Consider the following 18704-nt stretch of genomic DNA (forward strand, 5'->3'; position numbering starts at 1 on the left):
ATATGGAGTATCACCGAGGACACAGTCCTCGTCGAATAAATACACGCCAAAGATATAGTGTGGAACGTAAAAAAACCCGCCATATTCAATGGCGATCACGCTGTTCTTCAGTTAGCCAACTTTTGACCCAGTGTTTTCGTTTACGGCGAGTCCTGACCGCCTGAGCCAGTTGAAATATAGCCATACTCGCTACAATAAATTAGTCTTTGGATTATTCGATTTCGATATTCAAATTACTCAATTGGTTTGGAGATTCAAGCTCGCCCAGTTATTCATGATATAAATTAACAATAAGTATACAAACTTTCTATAAATGTCAAACGGCCGCATAAATTTTAACAGATCTGATGCTCGCTAGGTTTGACAGCTGACAGCTCAGTTTTGTTGACGTAAAATTGCGCGGGAATGCGTTCAGTGTAGCCACCAATCTAAGAAATATCTAGTTTTCACTCAACCTATATTTTTAATAATAGCAACACTAGTATTATTTTAACCAATCAAATCAAGGACCAACGAGATTGAATCGTTGCGTGTAATTGCAAATAGCTAGCGACGACGGTTGGCGTCGATCGTTGGATCGGGTTGGGTCTGTGCGTCTGCCAATGGAATATGGCCATAATAATTAATGCTTGCCTTAACTACTACAATTGAATGTATACCCTTTTTTGCATTTTTATGACTCAATGGGCCGGGCACATGGTACGATTGATCAAAAACAATCCTACGATTAACTAGTTAATCGGAATCGACACGTTGCATGTACCTGCTCTACAAGGTCTAGGACGATTTGGCACTACCGACTGTGCACACAGATAAGCGAGTAGGTACTGGGACGACTGGCGCCATTGGTTAAAAAATTTGCTAGCTGTAATTCTACTTTACTGCATATACGATAATTTAATGATATTAATTAGATTGAATCTTGAATCATCAAAACTAATTAATAGAATCTCCTATGATACCTTCTATATCTTAAAATGATACAACTACAATCACAGAACAGATTAATAAAGATAAGTGTAAAAGCCATCACCATGGAACAAATTTCTGAAGCAGGGTAGTTTATGGCTTGACCGCCATAAAACCCAATTAAAAAAAACCGCGTCATCTGTTCCCAATGATTGAAAGCATGTTAGATTAACGTGACAAACTAAAATGCATATTATTAACTATTGAAAATAGCAAAATTATTAACACGTGTTTAAGTTTATCCCATATTTTTCCACACTCGAGATATTTAGCCTGTTATACCACACCCACGTTACCCAGTAGGGTAAGCCAGTTACCATTAATTTTGTGTTCCCTGATTACAGGTAGTAGGAGTAGGTTTTCAACCAACTTGAAAAATAATTAATTAGGTAGGTGCACCAGAAGAAATTAATAAATAGAATTCAAATAGGCTATACCCTAATAAATTACATTTTAAAGCAGGGTTTTGAATGTTGTAACGATATTTATACCCTCTAAATTATAAATACGTTCCTAACGATCCAATACCCACGCAGTTGAAAACAAGCAGCCGTTATGTTGCGCGACTGAGAAATATTGGACTTTTACGTTGGCACGAATGTGTCACAAACACCTACACAGATCGACTCACGGCAGTACGGCACCGACATCGAAGCAAGATTTATTTATATTATTAATACCCCACAGGATTATCTCGTAGAGAATAGGCCCCTGATATTTGTTCGTTATTATTATTTCGCATCGACGAGTGTATTGACCGACCATGTGATCTTAACCTTTGATGTTATAATATACAATCGTTTTTGATTATGGACTTGCTCCTAACTTAACTATTCTTTTATTTCAAATGTTTCCCGACTATTCCCATGTTGTGTTTTTGCCCAATAGAGTAGGTCAGGAATGGCGCCCATAAATTACTATTATTTAGATTTACTTGTGCGCGAGATGAACCAAGGCAGACAGCGTAGAAATCAGAATCTCACGCCCTGTTATTTTTGTATCTGTAAAGGTCTCATTTTGCTCCATGCTTTACCGAGGGACTGAGCTAAGTCGTTGTACAGGGGGACTTGTGGTAGTATTTTATTACAAACTTGCAGGGTAAAGGCGAGGGAGTATATACTTTTGACTATTAATTCTATTATCATTCTATCACTTTACATCATATCACAGGTCACCGTGACAATGTGTGAGTGTTCCCTGGGTAGATGCCTACTATTAATTGTAAGCACTTGCAAACGGGACGATAATGCATTTGCATTTGTCAAAATGTATATTTAAATATAATCAATAAGTATAACAAAATAGTTGAAGGAAATCCCAGTGAAATCATTGGAATTTTAAATTAATAACATACTTAATATAAAATTTGATCACTAGATGGCGTGCAATACATAATATTTTTATATCATAATATTATTATGTAAATGTTGTAATAATATACTTAATATACTAACTGTAATATTTGTTTAATAATAATATTTATGTAGAAATTACTTTTAGTGCAATGCTATCAAGTCTTTCAACTGGAAAAAACCAACACAAAAACCACTAACTGAAAACACTGCTTATAATATATTACTAAATTTAATATTCCCCATCCATAATATTTAAGGTACATTAATATTGTAGGTAGATAAATCCTCCATTTTCTTTTCATAAAATCCCTAATGAAAGCTTTCAGGATTCCATTAGATATTTATTACATAGAATATCAATAATCTATTTAGCTCCAATAATGAACCTTTTATATTATTATTTTAAAAGTGAAAAAAGGTGAATAAAAACTCTCAAAAATCCAATTTTCTTTTGAGACACTTATTCCAGAGAAATATCTCATAATCAATTTACTCAGCGCTTGGTAGCAAAATTGCCTGGCGCTGATGTTTAAACTTAATTAAAAATAGAATATTGTTTCGTTCTCTTGTCTGCACGCTGTAAAGTGGCTTTATTGCTAGCAATATAATTCTATTATCTTTGACCCACTTACCTAATAGTTCCAGCGGCAGATGCAAGGGAAAATCAACCATAGTGAACCTGGTGTGATCGGGCAGGGCAAATGTGAGCGGGTCATGAACGGTAGGTGATAACACTTCGACTTCTATCCGTGTTTTGCCGGGAATCGGTACAGGTGCAGATAGCAATCGAAGAATCCACGTTTCTATTTCTCTAACGTCATGTAGTACTATACTCGGGGTATTGTCATATGATTGGCCGGTTAATACTGACCAAACTGTATCTCTGAAAATAAAATGGACATTGATTTTAATTTGAATTCATATTACAGAGTATCCTGACAAAATTACTTTTAGATAGGTATCTAGGTACTCAATTTTAATTAAGCCTTAGGGCCAAAGCCAACCTGGAAGCGCCTTCTACACCACGCGCACCGCTTCCAATGGGCTTTGGCTTAGATATTTTATTAACCAAAATTAATATACTAAGTATATCACATAAATTTATACAATGCAACACAAATAAAATGTTGACTATCTAACTAAGCCATGACAGAAAAATGGCAGTTTTCATTGTATTTTGACAACATTATTTATTATTGTCCAATGTAGCCAACTTAAAAATATTGAGGTAAATTATCTTCATTATTAGTACTAAAATCATACATTTGAAATCATTCAATCAAAACTTATTGAAAAGTCCTATGTGGGTTTGTTTTTGCGCTAGTTTTTTCATCACTATTATGTAGACCAGCGGTCCCCAACCTTTTGGACCTCACGGACCATTAAACTCAAAATCTTGAATCCCGCGGACCACTACCACGTATTTTTTCCACACTTGTTAAAAATTCGATATGTCAATATAATGATAAATGAATTATAATAAATAAACTTATTAACACAGATATTCATTACAAAAAATGCAAAAAAAAACATTTTAAATTTTATTAAAAAAGAATCAATACAATTGAATTAATATGAATTCTACGTCGACATAGAGGTAATGACAACGTAATAAGGCTAAAATTGTAAAAAAAAATATTATAAGAATATACTGAAACTTTTTAAAAAATACGAAAATTGCAAATATATTCAAATTACTCTGCGGACCACCAAAATTCTCTAACGGGCTACCGGTTGGGGACCGCTGATGTAGACTAGTAGACGTTATACGAGACTTAAAAAAATGCAAGAGTTCCTCAAATCAAAAAGGTTGAGAATCACGATGACCGGGTAACAAAATATAATTTAAAAGGTGTGCAAAATCCGCTGGATTTTAGCGTGCACCAGTGTGGTTAGCGTTGACAGTGACAAAGCCCGTTTTACATTGGTTTCACTGTTACGTGATATTATCATAGGTACCTAATGTTTTTTTTTAACTGGATGAAAATATATGGCCAAGAATAAAAAATGTGAAACACAATATTATACGTGTTGTTACGTAAATAAATCATGTTCATTTGTCTACAGAAATGTGGACATTTTTATAAAAATGATATAGTGTACTACGGACTTGTCTTCTAATTCTCCGCCAGTTTTACCTCAATACCAGAAGTTGCAATCCCGGGATTAGTTTTTATATTTATTTTCTTTTTCGTCAAGAATAACATATTTCTCTGAATTAAAGAAAATACCGGTACAAGTCGGTTTACAGGAAGCCAGGCGGGAATCGCGCCAATTTTCATAGGTGATTTTGGCAAAATTCATGAATTCAATGATGAAACCTAACCTAATGTGACACCCCCGTATGGTCCCCATTTGGGGATGTCTTTGTGTATCTGGAGACGCCCGAATCGGTATCGAAGCCAGCAAATAATAAAGCGCTGATTACGAAAATAAATAATGTTGAATATCTGCTGGCAACAATGCCATAATTTTAACCGTTGACGATTTGCAACGTCGCCTTCTTTCGCCAACGGCTCTCGTTGGAAAAAATCACAAGATGGCGCGCAGATCGCGACAAGCAGCAAAATCGCGAACGCGTACATTTCGCCCTCCGTAGAATAAAATTATTAAAAAATGTAACCATATAGTATATTAACGTAAATAAACTCGCCGCTTTCCATCATAATTCTGGTGTATCAATTATCTACCTCCAAATCCTAAAACGCAGACGATAAACCAGAAACTAAAAATAAAAGTGACAGTTGAGAAATTCTCATGCCAAAATGGAGGGGAGTGATACTAACCTAACCTAACAAATAATCCAGTATATCGACTATTTTCAAAATTTATTTGCCGCTGGCTTCCTGTAAACCGATAAGAACCAAAATACCTACTAGCTTCAAGAAAGTAGAGTATATTATGCTTCATAACTTTGCACTCTGGCTCTAGGATGAAAATGATGTAATATATTATTCTATTTTTTTTTACATATAGGTATTATATGTCTTTTTATTTATTATTATATATAATAATGTAAGTAAATATCATTAGATCTAATTTTATGCGAGGTAGTCAGGCAAAGAAGCGTATCAGTATAATAATAAAGAGTGCAAAAAAGTGCAAAGTTGTAGAACGTATACTCTACCGGTCATTAAAGAATAATTAAAGATTACAATATAGTAGGTACTTGTGTATTGCAATATAACATTATTATTTCTTAAGATATAAAACAGTTCTAATTAAAATTGTTGTTTTGTCTCCTTAGTCAAAGTTTAGTCAAATAATTTAACAGAACAGGATTAATGTTATTTTAATGATCGACGAGGTATAGTAGCCTTAAGCCGTGTCCACATTGGCAACAAGTTGCTGGAAATTTTTGGTCAAACAAATTTTGATAATTATCGTGAAATTTAATGAGGTTGCCAGTGTGGACACGGCATTAATCTTTTCCGAAAATTTTTGAGTCAAGTTGATTACATAATAGGAATCTTCCTATGATAACGAAATCTCCGATTAATACACTTTCTTCCCCACTTATACCTACTATCACAATAAAAAATGTATGTGGAAAAAAAACGTGATTTTATTGTAAGATATTTTATATTACCAACGTTGATACACTGAAGACAAAATTGTCATATGTTTTCGTAAATTCCGGAATTGATTTTTTATACGGGATTATACGGATACATAGTCAATACTAGGGAATCAAATCCCGAGCCTAAATTCTGATCCCGGGATTTCGGGATTACAATTTGACAATCCCGGGATTGGAATTTTTTTCTATTGTTAATATAAAAATTTTATATTTACAAAAAACATTGATAAAATCGGTCAAAAATAAATCTAGTATAATTTATACTATCTAAGATATTTATTGTTAATATTGTATACATTCAATCTTGGAAATACATAAGTTTAATGGAGTAAATAATATTGTAATATAAATAATAATGTGAATTTAATATTAGATTGCTGTTTCTGATAGTAAAGACTTAATGAATGGGTTAGCGAGATTTAAAGCAAATCATGGTGTACTTATGGTCTTTCCGCTTCATAAATCTGATTAGTCAGCCAAAATTGAAACTGCTGTAAAACGTATGATATCATGGTGGAATTACTTTGTTAAAAGCGCGAAGCATTGTTTTTTTCCAATCTTTCTCATTTTTATTAATTTATGTGAAAAAATAAAATTAATCGACAACTTACACATGGATATAAATCAAACTTCATTCAAACTCAGTTTATTTCCAATGTAGTTATTTGTTACTAAAAGTATTTTTTCTGTTGTATTTTCGTTTATTATTATTATTATTTTATTTTTCTTAAAAAATGTTAAAAAAAGCAATCCCGAACGTTTCGGGATTATGTTTATCAATCCCGGGATTCATAGGTATCGAAAATAGCTCGGAATCCTGGGATTGGAATCCCTAGTCAATACCTATCTGAACTATGGGACCCGTTTTGTTTTTGATATTTCAACTAAAGTACTATAAATCAATCAACATCGAAAATGGGAGGGTTTGTTTATTGAACACTATAATTATTAAATAAAAAATGTTGTGTTTCTTACCTTCCTGTCTGTCTGGAAGCTCCTACTCTCCGTGGACTTGAGGATTCGTTACAAGCGTCGATCAGTTTTTTGAGGATAAAAAGGCACTCACGAAATATTGAAAAAAATGGGTGATGGGATAAAAGGCAAAGGGAGGTGAGGGAATGATTGCGTACTCTCTGAAAGAAAAAGTTCAAAGAAGAGATAAAATTATGATAATTCAAAAATATACATATACTATAATCAGTATCTACATAATTCTACTTTTTTCCAATTTATTATTATCCAATATTACATATATGGTCGATATTTACACCATTAAATTTGTAAAATATATAGGTATTGGAAAGATGGAAATTACCTCATATTAAGCATTTTTGTTATTATTTTTACAACGTTTTTATTAGCTCGAATTCATATTTGTCCGGTGGTTGTTTGTCCAGTACAAATCTTGCAATCGATTTTTTCCCGACTAGCTAGACATTTGACACTTTTAGAATATATCAGAACACGATGCCAATGCAATCTTTTAATACGTTTAGCCATCTTTAAGCAGAATTGAATTCATTTTCAGTAAATTCTGTTTTGTAGGGAAAGTTATTTCAGAAAAATCCGTAAAAAGTAAAAGACTATTATTGGTTGCTAAGGGGGTGGTTCTATCAACTAAATTATTAATATATACGTGCGTGCTATGGAAATCAAAACGAAATGTCAAAATGACGTTTCAGTATTCTACATTTGTTTGTTTTTTATTTACTTCATAGCAAGTACAAGTTTGAGCATAATAATTTAACAGAAAATTTAAAAACGTCGTATATAAAAAGTTCTTTTTGCCTTATAATTATTTTTAGCCAGCCCGACATTATAATACTTTGAGGCTCACTGGTTTTATACAATGACCACAGGACTATAAACAGGATACCCTGCGACAATGTCCAGAATATACTCACATTAACTAAAAAATGAGATTCAAGGAATTGTCTGGAACTTTATAGGCTAAGATGTGTGGGTATAAATTATTTAATAAGTATATTGTTTTCTCTCCGTAGGCCACCAAGTTTTCTTCTAGATCTTGTACAAGGGATGGTGGTTGTTAACCACTATTTCATCCGGTTATCATATTGAGAGTAAGTTGGGAAGGATAAGAGATTACTCTAATAATATTAATAGGTACTTATAATCTAATTCAGAAGGTAGGTATTTCTAAAGATATAGTATCGTCACTGTTCTGGCAGAAGACACTTATTCGAAAAAATGATATATTGAGTTAGTTATATCAAAATGATCCTTATTTCAATTTTTACCGTCTGGAAACCTTCTTAATAAATAAACAGTCTTTATTTAAAAGTCATCCTTTTTACGATTACTTGATAAACTCACATGATAGACCATTTCAAACATTTTAACAACTTCAAAGTCAAATTACTCAAAACTAGTATTCTCCAGTTAGTGTGTTCTGCCAGAACAGATACGTTATGTTTTATAGCAACCATCTAAGAATTTTTTGACATTTTAATGACAACCATTTTCTTGGTTAAACATCTACTGAATGCATTTTTAAACTACTCAAAATCAGTGATGTCCCGTGGATGTAGGCAGGTCACGCGTTGCATAGGGGCGGTACTTAATAAAGAGCTACAAATGAAAAACTAATACAAATATTATAAAAGCAATGGCAATAGACAATGCGGACGCTTCGATAGGAATTACCGATATCTTAGTTTAAAAAAATAACCGAAACGTAAAACATTCTACTAATATACGAGCTACGGCGGCTTATTGCATTATAAATGCTTTTTAAAATAGTTCTGTAGATATCTAACGAATTTACATACGATTTGAAACTAAAAATGAAAGGGGTGGTATTATAGTTTTCTTATGGGCGAAACTTTGGCTAGGGACGTCACTGCTCAAAATACATTGAATGTACTTATATCAAGATAGGCCACGGTGGTTGATATAGGTAATATAAAAAGTAGCTACAACTCTTGTTATCCTTGTATACCTATTTTACTACAAATAGTATATCCTAATAACCTAAGGTAACCTTGGATAGGATATGGAATCGGATGTTAGAGGAAGTCAAGGTAGTTATAATTAGGAAAGAAATTCGTTAATTAAGTAGGTACGTGCATTGTTTCCCAAAGTATGATACACGTAACTCTATTGACACACAAACGTAATTCAAGGGATGTTTCCCCGAAATTACCCACAGAATTGCCTATATGCATTACGAATTTTACACTTTATTTCTGTATAAATGTTTTTGATTGAATAGGGTAGTAAAAAATGTCTCGAAAGGGTTAGACATATTATATGAAAGTTTTGTTTTTCTCACCTGTCTTTTCCTGGAGGCTCTGGGGCTCGGAGTATGACTACCGCCGCTCTCAGAATCCGGCGCTGGTGTAACTCCAAGACGGGGTGGTCCGCTGATGAGCATGCCGGGAGTGTCAGACTCTCGCCTTCCTGGACCACTTAAGCATTCTCTATCCGAATCACTCGGAGCCACATTGCTACTTCTGTAGTCACTAGAACAACGAGCAATAAAATGTTCCCATGAGCAATAGAGTCATAAGCTCTTTCAAATCAGGTGTAGAATCGCAAGAAAGGCTAGATACCTCTAATTTAGTGATGAAAAAATAAAATAGATACAAGAAGAATATTTTTTTTTATTTGTGCACTGCTAAGAATAAGTATTTTTTTGTATAATAAATAGTACCTAGATATTTATATAATTGAAGTCAATACATTCTTAGTTGTCATAAAATCAATACAAATTAAAGAAAATTCAAGGATGCATTACTTTACCTACATATTGTGAGGTTTATTCATTCGGAATGATTAATTGACATGCGATTGAATGATTGTACAAAAAAATATATCACAAGATTCGTCAGCTTTTTGCGGTTTTTATCAAATTTAATACTAATTAAAACCACATCACTATCAAACTATTTCTTTTATTCAACGAATAATTCTCAAGAATTGAGAATATAATACTCTTTATACTGAATATACATAATTTTATTCGTTAAATAAAATAAATTGTTCAATAAATTATTAGCAAGTGCAAGTACGTTATAACTAAAATTTAGAGTGATCCAGGCGTCGGGCACTTAATAAATTGATACCTTGATTAAAATACAAAAACCGATAGCCAACATTAACGCAATTTAAAAAGCATGTCATGTAAAAAATACGAATTAATTAACAATTTTTTTATTCAACGAATAATTCACAAGATTTAAGAATGTAACATTATTTTTATTGAGCGTACATAATTTGAAAACACTTCTGAAAAATATATAACAAATAGAAAAAATCATTTTGAAAATACCTAGGTACTTTGATTTAAAATACAAAATCCGATTGCCAATAGTAACGCAATTTAGAAAGGGCTACAGAGGTATTGTAAGAACCATTAGTTAAAATTTGTCGCAATTAGACAAGTACCTTAAGTATAATGGTCAGTCCACGTGGGCGCGATTCCCGAGAGATGCAGGTTCGATTCCTGCTAAATGTCGTATTTTTTTTCTATTAGTTATATATTTCTCAGAAGTGTTTTCAAATTAGGTATGACTACTAGTCAACTTCGTCGTGATTAAGTAGAACGTCCGTAGCTTATTGATTAAACACATTAGCGCGAATCCAGTGATTACAGGTTCAAGCGTTGGGCGTCATATTTTTTCAAAAAGATTTTTCTAGTAAGTATAGGTATATATTATATATATCGAATATATATGATTCAAATTATATATATTCATATCATTCAGTAGCGAAGGATGGCTGTAGGCTGTTAAGATCCGCCATAAATAGTGCACATGAAACTTTGTTAGTCATATGTATTTGTTTTTATTGAACTAAGACTACAATTTACAGATGGTGTTGGTTAGTTTTTAAAAATCAATTAAACCCTGCCTCAACTAAACCATAATAGTTTTGGTTTATTTTGGGCGATACGATAACACTGTGTATACTTTCTAACAGAGACTTATTTGTTTTTGTTGGATTAAGAATATATATATATTATTACACATCTTGTTAGTTCATTTTTATAAATGCATTAAGCCCTGCCTAAACCAAACTATAATAAATAAAAAATATTATTCTATCTATAAAATATTCAAAGTTATGTATGATTTAATTACATAATTTTAGATATTTTATAGATAGACGAGTATTTTTTGCTTATTATCTATTATGGCATGGTTTTCGCAGGGTTTAATAATTGAATTTTAAAAACAAAACTAATAACAGCATCTGTAAATTGTAGTATTATTTCAATGAAAACAAATACGTATGACTGACAAAATTTAATGTGCACTATTTTTGACGGATCTTCATAGCCTACCTCTACCATTCGCCACTGATATCATTATCATCAAGCCTCTTTTAAACATGGCAAAATTTAAAAAAAAACTACGTAAAAAATAATACACATTACAATGGTAATATAATATACTTAATATTAATTGTTTAAATCTAACCTTGAAAATGCGGAGTCGGAACTTTTCTCCATGCTCTTTCTCCAGGACTCCCGGCGGAAGGTGATCGATCGATCCCCCCTGTTTGCGCCCACCCCCACGTTCAGGCCAGACTTTTCGATAGGACGGTAGAAATTTACGCAAATCCCATATCTCGTTTTACCTATTCAACACGAAATATTTTATTGTTATTATTAACAAACCATTATAATATTATTTCTAGTGATTTATGAATCAGGGCTCACAGTCGACGGAAGCTTACCGGAATGGAAACACTAAATTCCGAATAAATGAAAATAAATTATTAATATTATGTAATATATTATATCGGAAAGGGCACAATGCCATCAATAAATTAACACGAACCGATAGCCATTAATAATAATTATTGTTGAATAGTGCAACACACGTATTACCCCGATTATAACATGGTGTTTTTTTAACTAAAATATTTTCTGTAAAATTCTAGCACTATGAAAAACAATATGATAATCTGTATATCGTAAACGAAACGTTTTTAAAAAGTACCATTGGTAAGAATCTGAATGGGAATGCGGTTGATTTTTTTTATGGGAAAATAAAAATAAGTAGGTAGTTAAGATTAAATCGATATAAAATTGAAGCACATCTGAACAAAAATATTTATATTTGTATTTATTTCACTTTACCTTTGAATCTTAGTGAAAATATATCTATAAGTTGCGTTATACTCTAGACCAGGGGTCGGCAAACCGCGGCTCGCGAGCCACATACGGCTCTTCCCAAATCACAATTTTTACAAAAACTTTTGCAAAATTCACAATTTTTATTTTTTATCATTGATTTGTACACTTGTTATATTATTTATAATGACATTATCGCGAGACTAATTTTTCCTCCGTGATGGTTGATGCAAAAAGGTATGATTGTTGTTGTTTTAAATCCGCCCATTGTCGACAAATTAAATTTTTCTCCATTTGATATTGACACGAGCACTTTTGAAATACAATTTTATTGGTGGATTTAACAAGCAAAGAGTTATGGAGCACCAAAATTGAAGATTTGGAGAGAGAAAAATGCAATTTAATTTCACAACACAAGTGGAGCGCTCTAAAAGATCGACATAAGGTAGATACAACGATTTTTAATACATGGAATAGCTTTCCTAACTCATATTTGAGTCTACATAATAGATATGTGAACAATCATTTTCAAACATGAACAATATAAATTTTAGAGAAGTCAAATAACCGATGAGAATTTGGAGTCACGCCTGAAATTAAAAACTACAAGTTACATACCAAACATACAGAAACTCTCCAAAGAAATGTAAGGAAGGTCATTGTTCACATTAGTTTTAAGGAATGCGTGAAAATTGTATGTAATTCATATTCTGTAAAAAATATATTTATAATTTCAACAATAAGAACATATTATATTCACGTTAGTTTTATTCGGGAAATCTTCTTCGCTTAATAAATAAACAATTATAAAATGTAATTAATTCATTTAAAAAATAAAAAAATTTATAAAAATATACGTATGGCTCTCGAAAAAAATTTTTACCGCCACTCATATTTGGCTCATTTGGTCCGCCAAGAGTTTGCCGACCCCTGCTCTAGACGATACCGTAAATTATTATAAAATTAGGCAATACTATTAAACTAATCAACTAACTGTCATACACTAATTTTAAAAAAATGTTGCTTAGTTTAATAAATAAAAGACAAAATGTATCTAATAAAATCTTTACGATTGGGAATTTACGTAATTATGTCAAGAAACGAAGAAAGATAAAAACAAAAATAAAATTTGCACTGACTGAATTGGGTTCTAAAACTATCACTAAAAAACCACATAATAAGCTGTCAAACTTGTATCTGATACTAGATTACGTTTAATATTATGATTGTATTTATAATATTATATTTGCTAAAAACAATGAAATTTGAAATGTACTCGTATTTTCATTAAAAAAACCCGTTATCACCAATATTATTTGATAATACTTTAGCGTTCTTAGTTTATGTTATCTAATGATCATCATAATAATATATTTACTTAGTGAATTATCGAAAAATATTCTTAGGCCAATAATTATTATAAAGCAATCATTATTCGTAGGATGTTTATCACACTTGAATGGTCAAACACATAGCTTATAATTAGTATATTTAGAATTATCTTCAAATGTGTTAATCTTGCCCATTTTTTGAATAATAAAATGCCTAATTCTTGTCAAATTCGGGATCACAGAGATTATCAATATAATTCAATAATAATAATATCAATGTAATGTCGACATAAATTACTAATGGTTTTATAAATGCGTTTAAAAATTAATAAATGTAAAGAATCTTAACACCACTGCACATGCATGTACTGAAATATGACAATATTCTAAAACATTAGAGCGACAGGTTTAAAATAATACTATTTTATGTAATAAAAATACTTTATGCAGTCATCAAATGTTTAAAATAAATATAAAGGATAATAAGGCTTCAAAATTATATAAATACATTATCTACACCGTTTAAGGAATGTTCAGGATCATGCTTTGAAAATACAATAAAAGCTCCATTTTGACCTACGCTGAGCATGTCCGCTCCTTAATAAACGATGTTACAAAAATTTTATTCAGCTGAATTGTAACACAAACTGTGTTTTACGTAATAACAACATAATAATAAATGCTGTGTATAAGCTTTTCAATATACGTAATGCTTTTCTCTTGGAAAAACTGCTTGTTAAAGTTGAAAAGATGGAAATACATACTGGGGTATGTATATTAATTAACCACTGACAATGTATTTTATGCAACCAATTATTTTTCATTCTTGTTTAAGCTGGTTGTGCTTGTTATGGACGTCACGTTTGAAAGAGTTAATTGAAAAAAACTGCATATATTTTACAGAAAGCGCACCCTCTTCATTATTATGTATTTTAACGAATTAAAATTTTATTCAATCAGTTAAAACTTTTTTTTTTATAAATATCATTCAAGAATATGTTGGACATAAAAAGTAAAAGTAATGTTATAAATAATACCTACAATTATGTAGTGCATTCCTGATGTTTTTATTTTAGTCACAAATTAATACAAACTGAGCATGATGATCCTAAACCGACACCGGTTCCGATTCGATCTTTCTACCATTTCTGCCACTGATAAATTATAAATACAAAATGATAAAAAAAAATCTGCGAACAGACATACAGTAGTGTAGCCTTATGGCTATATTGCCACCTCTGCAAAAAGTATGCAAAGCTCAGTGTTTTTAATTCTGTACGATTTATTTTTAATCTGTATATTTTTGAATGCTCAAATAAAATAGTACTGAGATTAAAGGCCCATTGTCCGACTGAGGCCCAATGCTTTGCATATTCTTGCGATGGAATGCCTAAGCCACTGCAAACAATAAACATAATATACCTACAGCTAATAAGTTGCTATAAATTTACTGACTCGTTTTAAAATATCATAAAACGAAGGTTTTACAATAGTATGTATATATTTTCATTATGATCGAAAAATTATTTACTTCATGGTTTAAAAAAAGGTTTTAATCTAATAAAAAAGTGTAATCCAAACGAATCCATGAGCATACCTGAATCTTTGTCGGTGAGGGTGAAAACAAACGATGAGGCCTCCCTTAGCGCTGTTCTTTTTGGCCCCACCGACACGCACCCCTCTGGTTGGCAGAAATACACCATGTCCAGTGGCAGCGCAAAATCCGAATGGTCAGTCGGGGGGTACCGACGCAAGAGCTCCGGTGCCTAAAACACAAAATATTTTACAAAACCTGCCGAAGTGGAATGATTAGATTACATATATGATTTACTATGTTTAGAAAGGACCAAACATTTTATTTTGAGTACCTATTTATATAAAACATTAGTTTCCTCGTACGTAAATGTCACTGATTTAGATTTTAATGAAAATTGTTGAAGTGGACCAGTATAAAACGTATTATTTGATCTAGTAACTATCGACCAAACAAACACTAAAAATAGCTGTACCTAATAGTAACATCCAAAACCCAGGGCTCGATATTTTTTTTATAAAACCGGAATGAAGTCTAAATCGGAGCAGTTCCTGAAACCTTCAATATAAATGGCAATGCAATAAACGTTTATGTTTAAGAAAGTACGAAACTATTTTTTTTTATTATTGTCTTTCCATATATTACCTATATCCATATTATTTGTATGCTAACATAATGAATAAAATGCAGTTTAAAAATCAACTCTTATGTTTCAATACATGTTATTGTTTTTACATTATATGCATAATATATTATAATAATAAAAAAAAATTGTAACATGATATTTTATTATCGATGGTAAATCGAAGAGACGTAACATTTTACAACGTTTTTATTAGCTCGTATTCTTGTTTGTTCGGTGGTTGTTTGTCCAGTACAAATCTTGCAATCGATTTTGAACTAACTTCCCGACTAGCTAGACATTTGAAACTTTTAGAATATATCAGAACACGATGCTAATGCATTCCATTAATACTTTTAGCCATCTTAAAGCAGAATTGAATTCATTTTCAGTTAATTCTGTTTTTTATGGAAAGTTATTTCAGAAAAATCCGTAAAAAGTAAAAGATTACTATTGGTTGCTAAGGAGGTGGTCCTAGCAACTAAATTATTAATATATACGTGCGTTACTATGGAAATCAAAACGAAATGTCAAAATGACTTTTCAGTATTCTATATTATTTATTTGTTGGTTTTTTATTTACTTCATATCAAGTACAAGTTTGAGTATATTGAGAAAATTTAAAAACGTTGTAAGTACCTATATAAAAGGTTCTTTTTATCTTGTAATTATTTTTTATTTACATGTGAACCAAATAAATTCGGATTGTAAGTATATTTTTTTTATGAAACAGATAGGGGATAATTCAGTGGCGAAATGTGACTTTTTGAAAGAGGTAGACTATAGAGATCAGAGAAAAAGATCACACTTGTCAGGTTATACTTACGGGAAATAAGATGTTAATACGGTATTCTTAATTCATCTGATGAATAGGTACACAATAAATCGATGAAATTTCAATAGCTCATTACAATATCATCGACAATTTAAATATATGCGCTATATATGATTTTAGGCTCGACGGCTGACGCCTACCAAATTATATACATCTCACCGGACAGACCTAATGTCAAGTGACCTCACAGTCGTACAAAACAGACCTGGAAATCTTTCTAATGAATCGCTAATTCAATAGTTGAGAACAAAATGACGCTTGTCACTTATTTTTGATTTATTCTAAATTCTGACGATAGGTGATTTCCGCACATTTTATTACAACGTTTTTATTATGTCGTATTCTTATTTGTCCGGTGGTTGTTTGTCCGGTACAAATTTTGCAATCGATTTTTAATTAACTTCCCGACTAGCTAAACATTTGAAACTTTTAGAATATATCACAACACGATGCCAATGCATTCTTTTAATACTTTTAGCCATCTTTAAGTAGAATTGAATTCATTTTCCGTTAATAATTCTGCTTTGTATGAAAAGTTATTTCGCAAGAAATCCGTAATCTAATCCACTATTATTAGTTGCTAGGAAATTATTAATATATACGTGCGTTACTATGGAAATCAATGAGTATCAAAATGACATTTCAGTATTATTTCTATCAAATACATTTTTTTGATCGTTTAAGCTAGTCAAGTCAAGTTTATATGATTCAACAGAAAATTTAAAAACGTTGTATATAAAAAGTTTTGTTTATCTTGTAAGTATTTTATTTATTTTACTTGAATATCTATTTTTCTTAGAAGATAGGCTTTAAATAATCGCCTAGTATGGAGCCTTCGCCATTGTACGAAATAGATATATAAGTCGATTTTTGGTGTTTACGAAAAAAAATCTGACAACGTGTCCCTTAACAATAATTCATATTATAATATTGCCTCTTTTTGTTTAAAAACTTTACGATATTACAAATTCCAAACACGTACTAATTCCGGTTCCTGTAATTTATTACCCACATTTTTGGCAGTTCTCTTTCATGAATTAAATTTACCTTTATTTATTACAGGTTCGTTTTTTACGTTTTTAATAAGGTTACAGCGAATTTCATTACACCATTTCAACGTTATCACATTATTATAACCGTTTGTATTGTAACATTTCAAAATTTGTTCTAAAGCCATGTAGTTATAGGCATAACTTCTATTATATTATTTTCATTTAATTTGCAATAAATACTATGAAACTATATTACCTCCCATGCGAATAGGATATAATCTTAGGATGTTAATATCAGGGCAATGACAGGTCATTCCATTACGCCCTAAACGGGATAATTCTACTATATTATGTTATATAATAATATATGGTGATTTGGCTGGGAGAATAGTGAACAGGTCATTAATGGCAAATATCTCAGTCATCTGCGTTTCGCAGACGACATTGTTATCTTTGCGAATGACCCAGAAGGGCATCAGAACAGGATGTAGGAGCATACAATTAACCATAGTCGCAAAACAGGTTTAAAAATAATTATTTCGAAGACAAAAGTAATGATAAATCCCTTTGCTGAACCAAAATAAATCCTCATCCATGGTACTCAAATCGAGCAGGTCAACAAATACGTCTATCTTGGACAACGAATGTCAATTAACGGTGGGTAGTATGATTGACGAGATAGAGTGCATTTAGGCGCCTGAATAGTATCATCAAAAGTGACCTCCCATCGTGTGCTACCAATGCTCACGTGTTCATGTGAAACATGAACTCTTAGCGTAAAATAAATGCAAATAATTACAAGATAAAAAGAACTTTTTATATACCAAGTTATTAAATTTTATGTAGAATCATATAAACTTGACAATTATATGTATTAATAATTTAGGACAAATACGGCAATTGTCAACAAATCATTTTTTTGCTATTTTGCAACAAACAAACAAAATATTGAATACTGAAATGTCATTTTGATTTCCATAGTAACGCACGTATATATTAATAATTTAGTTACTAGGACCACCCCCTTAGCAACCAATAATAGTAGATTGGATTACGGATTTCTTCAGAAATAACTTTTCATACAAAACAGAATTAACTGAAAAGTAATTCAATTCTACTTAAAGATGGCGAAAAGTATTAAAAGAATGCTCTAAATATTCTAAAAGTTTCAAATGTCTAGCTAGTCGGGAAGTTAGTTAAAAATCGATTGCAAGATTTTTACTGGACAAACAAGAATACGATCTAAGAAAAACGTGGTATAATCACGAGTAGCGCAATCTGGCATGGAAAGGTGCATGTTTGGCATAACGCGCAAAGATCACAAAATAAACTAATGGCTAAAAAAAGGAGACAAGTGTATGCGATGCGATAAAGGTCGCTAAACAG

The 18704-nt window shown here is 31.5% G+C and overlaps 1 protein-coding gene across 1 annotated transcript in view; it reads right to left on the reverse strand.

Annotated features, from left to right (window-relative positions):
* Rab3-GEF (Rab3 GDP-GTP exchange factor) overlaps positions 1-18704 on the reverse strand; it is a 68848-nt gene that overhangs the window by 41423 nt on the left and 8721 nt on the right. The window contains exons 3-7 of the mRNA XM_085958743.1: positions 14933-15101; positions 11346-11505; positions 9197-9386; positions 6880-7037; positions 2957-3207 (exon numbers count right to left, since the gene is read on the reverse strand). Of these exons, the coding sequence (XP_085814869.1) occupies positions 2957-3207; positions 6880-7037; positions 9197-9386; positions 11346-11505; positions 14933-15101 (928 nt within the window). The remainder of the gene's footprint in view (positions 1-2956; positions 3208-6879; positions 7038-9196; positions 9387-11345; positions 11506-14932; positions 15102-18704) is intronic.

Source organism: Rhyacophila brunnea, unplaced genomic scaffold, assembly GCF_057557595.1.
Source record: "Rhyacophila brunnea isolate RB1 unplaced genomic scaffold, BYU_Rbru_1.0 scaffold_8, whole genome shotgun sequence".
In the NCBI taxonomy this organism is placed as follows: domain Eukaryota; kingdom Metazoa; phylum Arthropoda; class Insecta; order Trichoptera; family Rhyacophilidae; genus Rhyacophila; species Rhyacophila brunnea.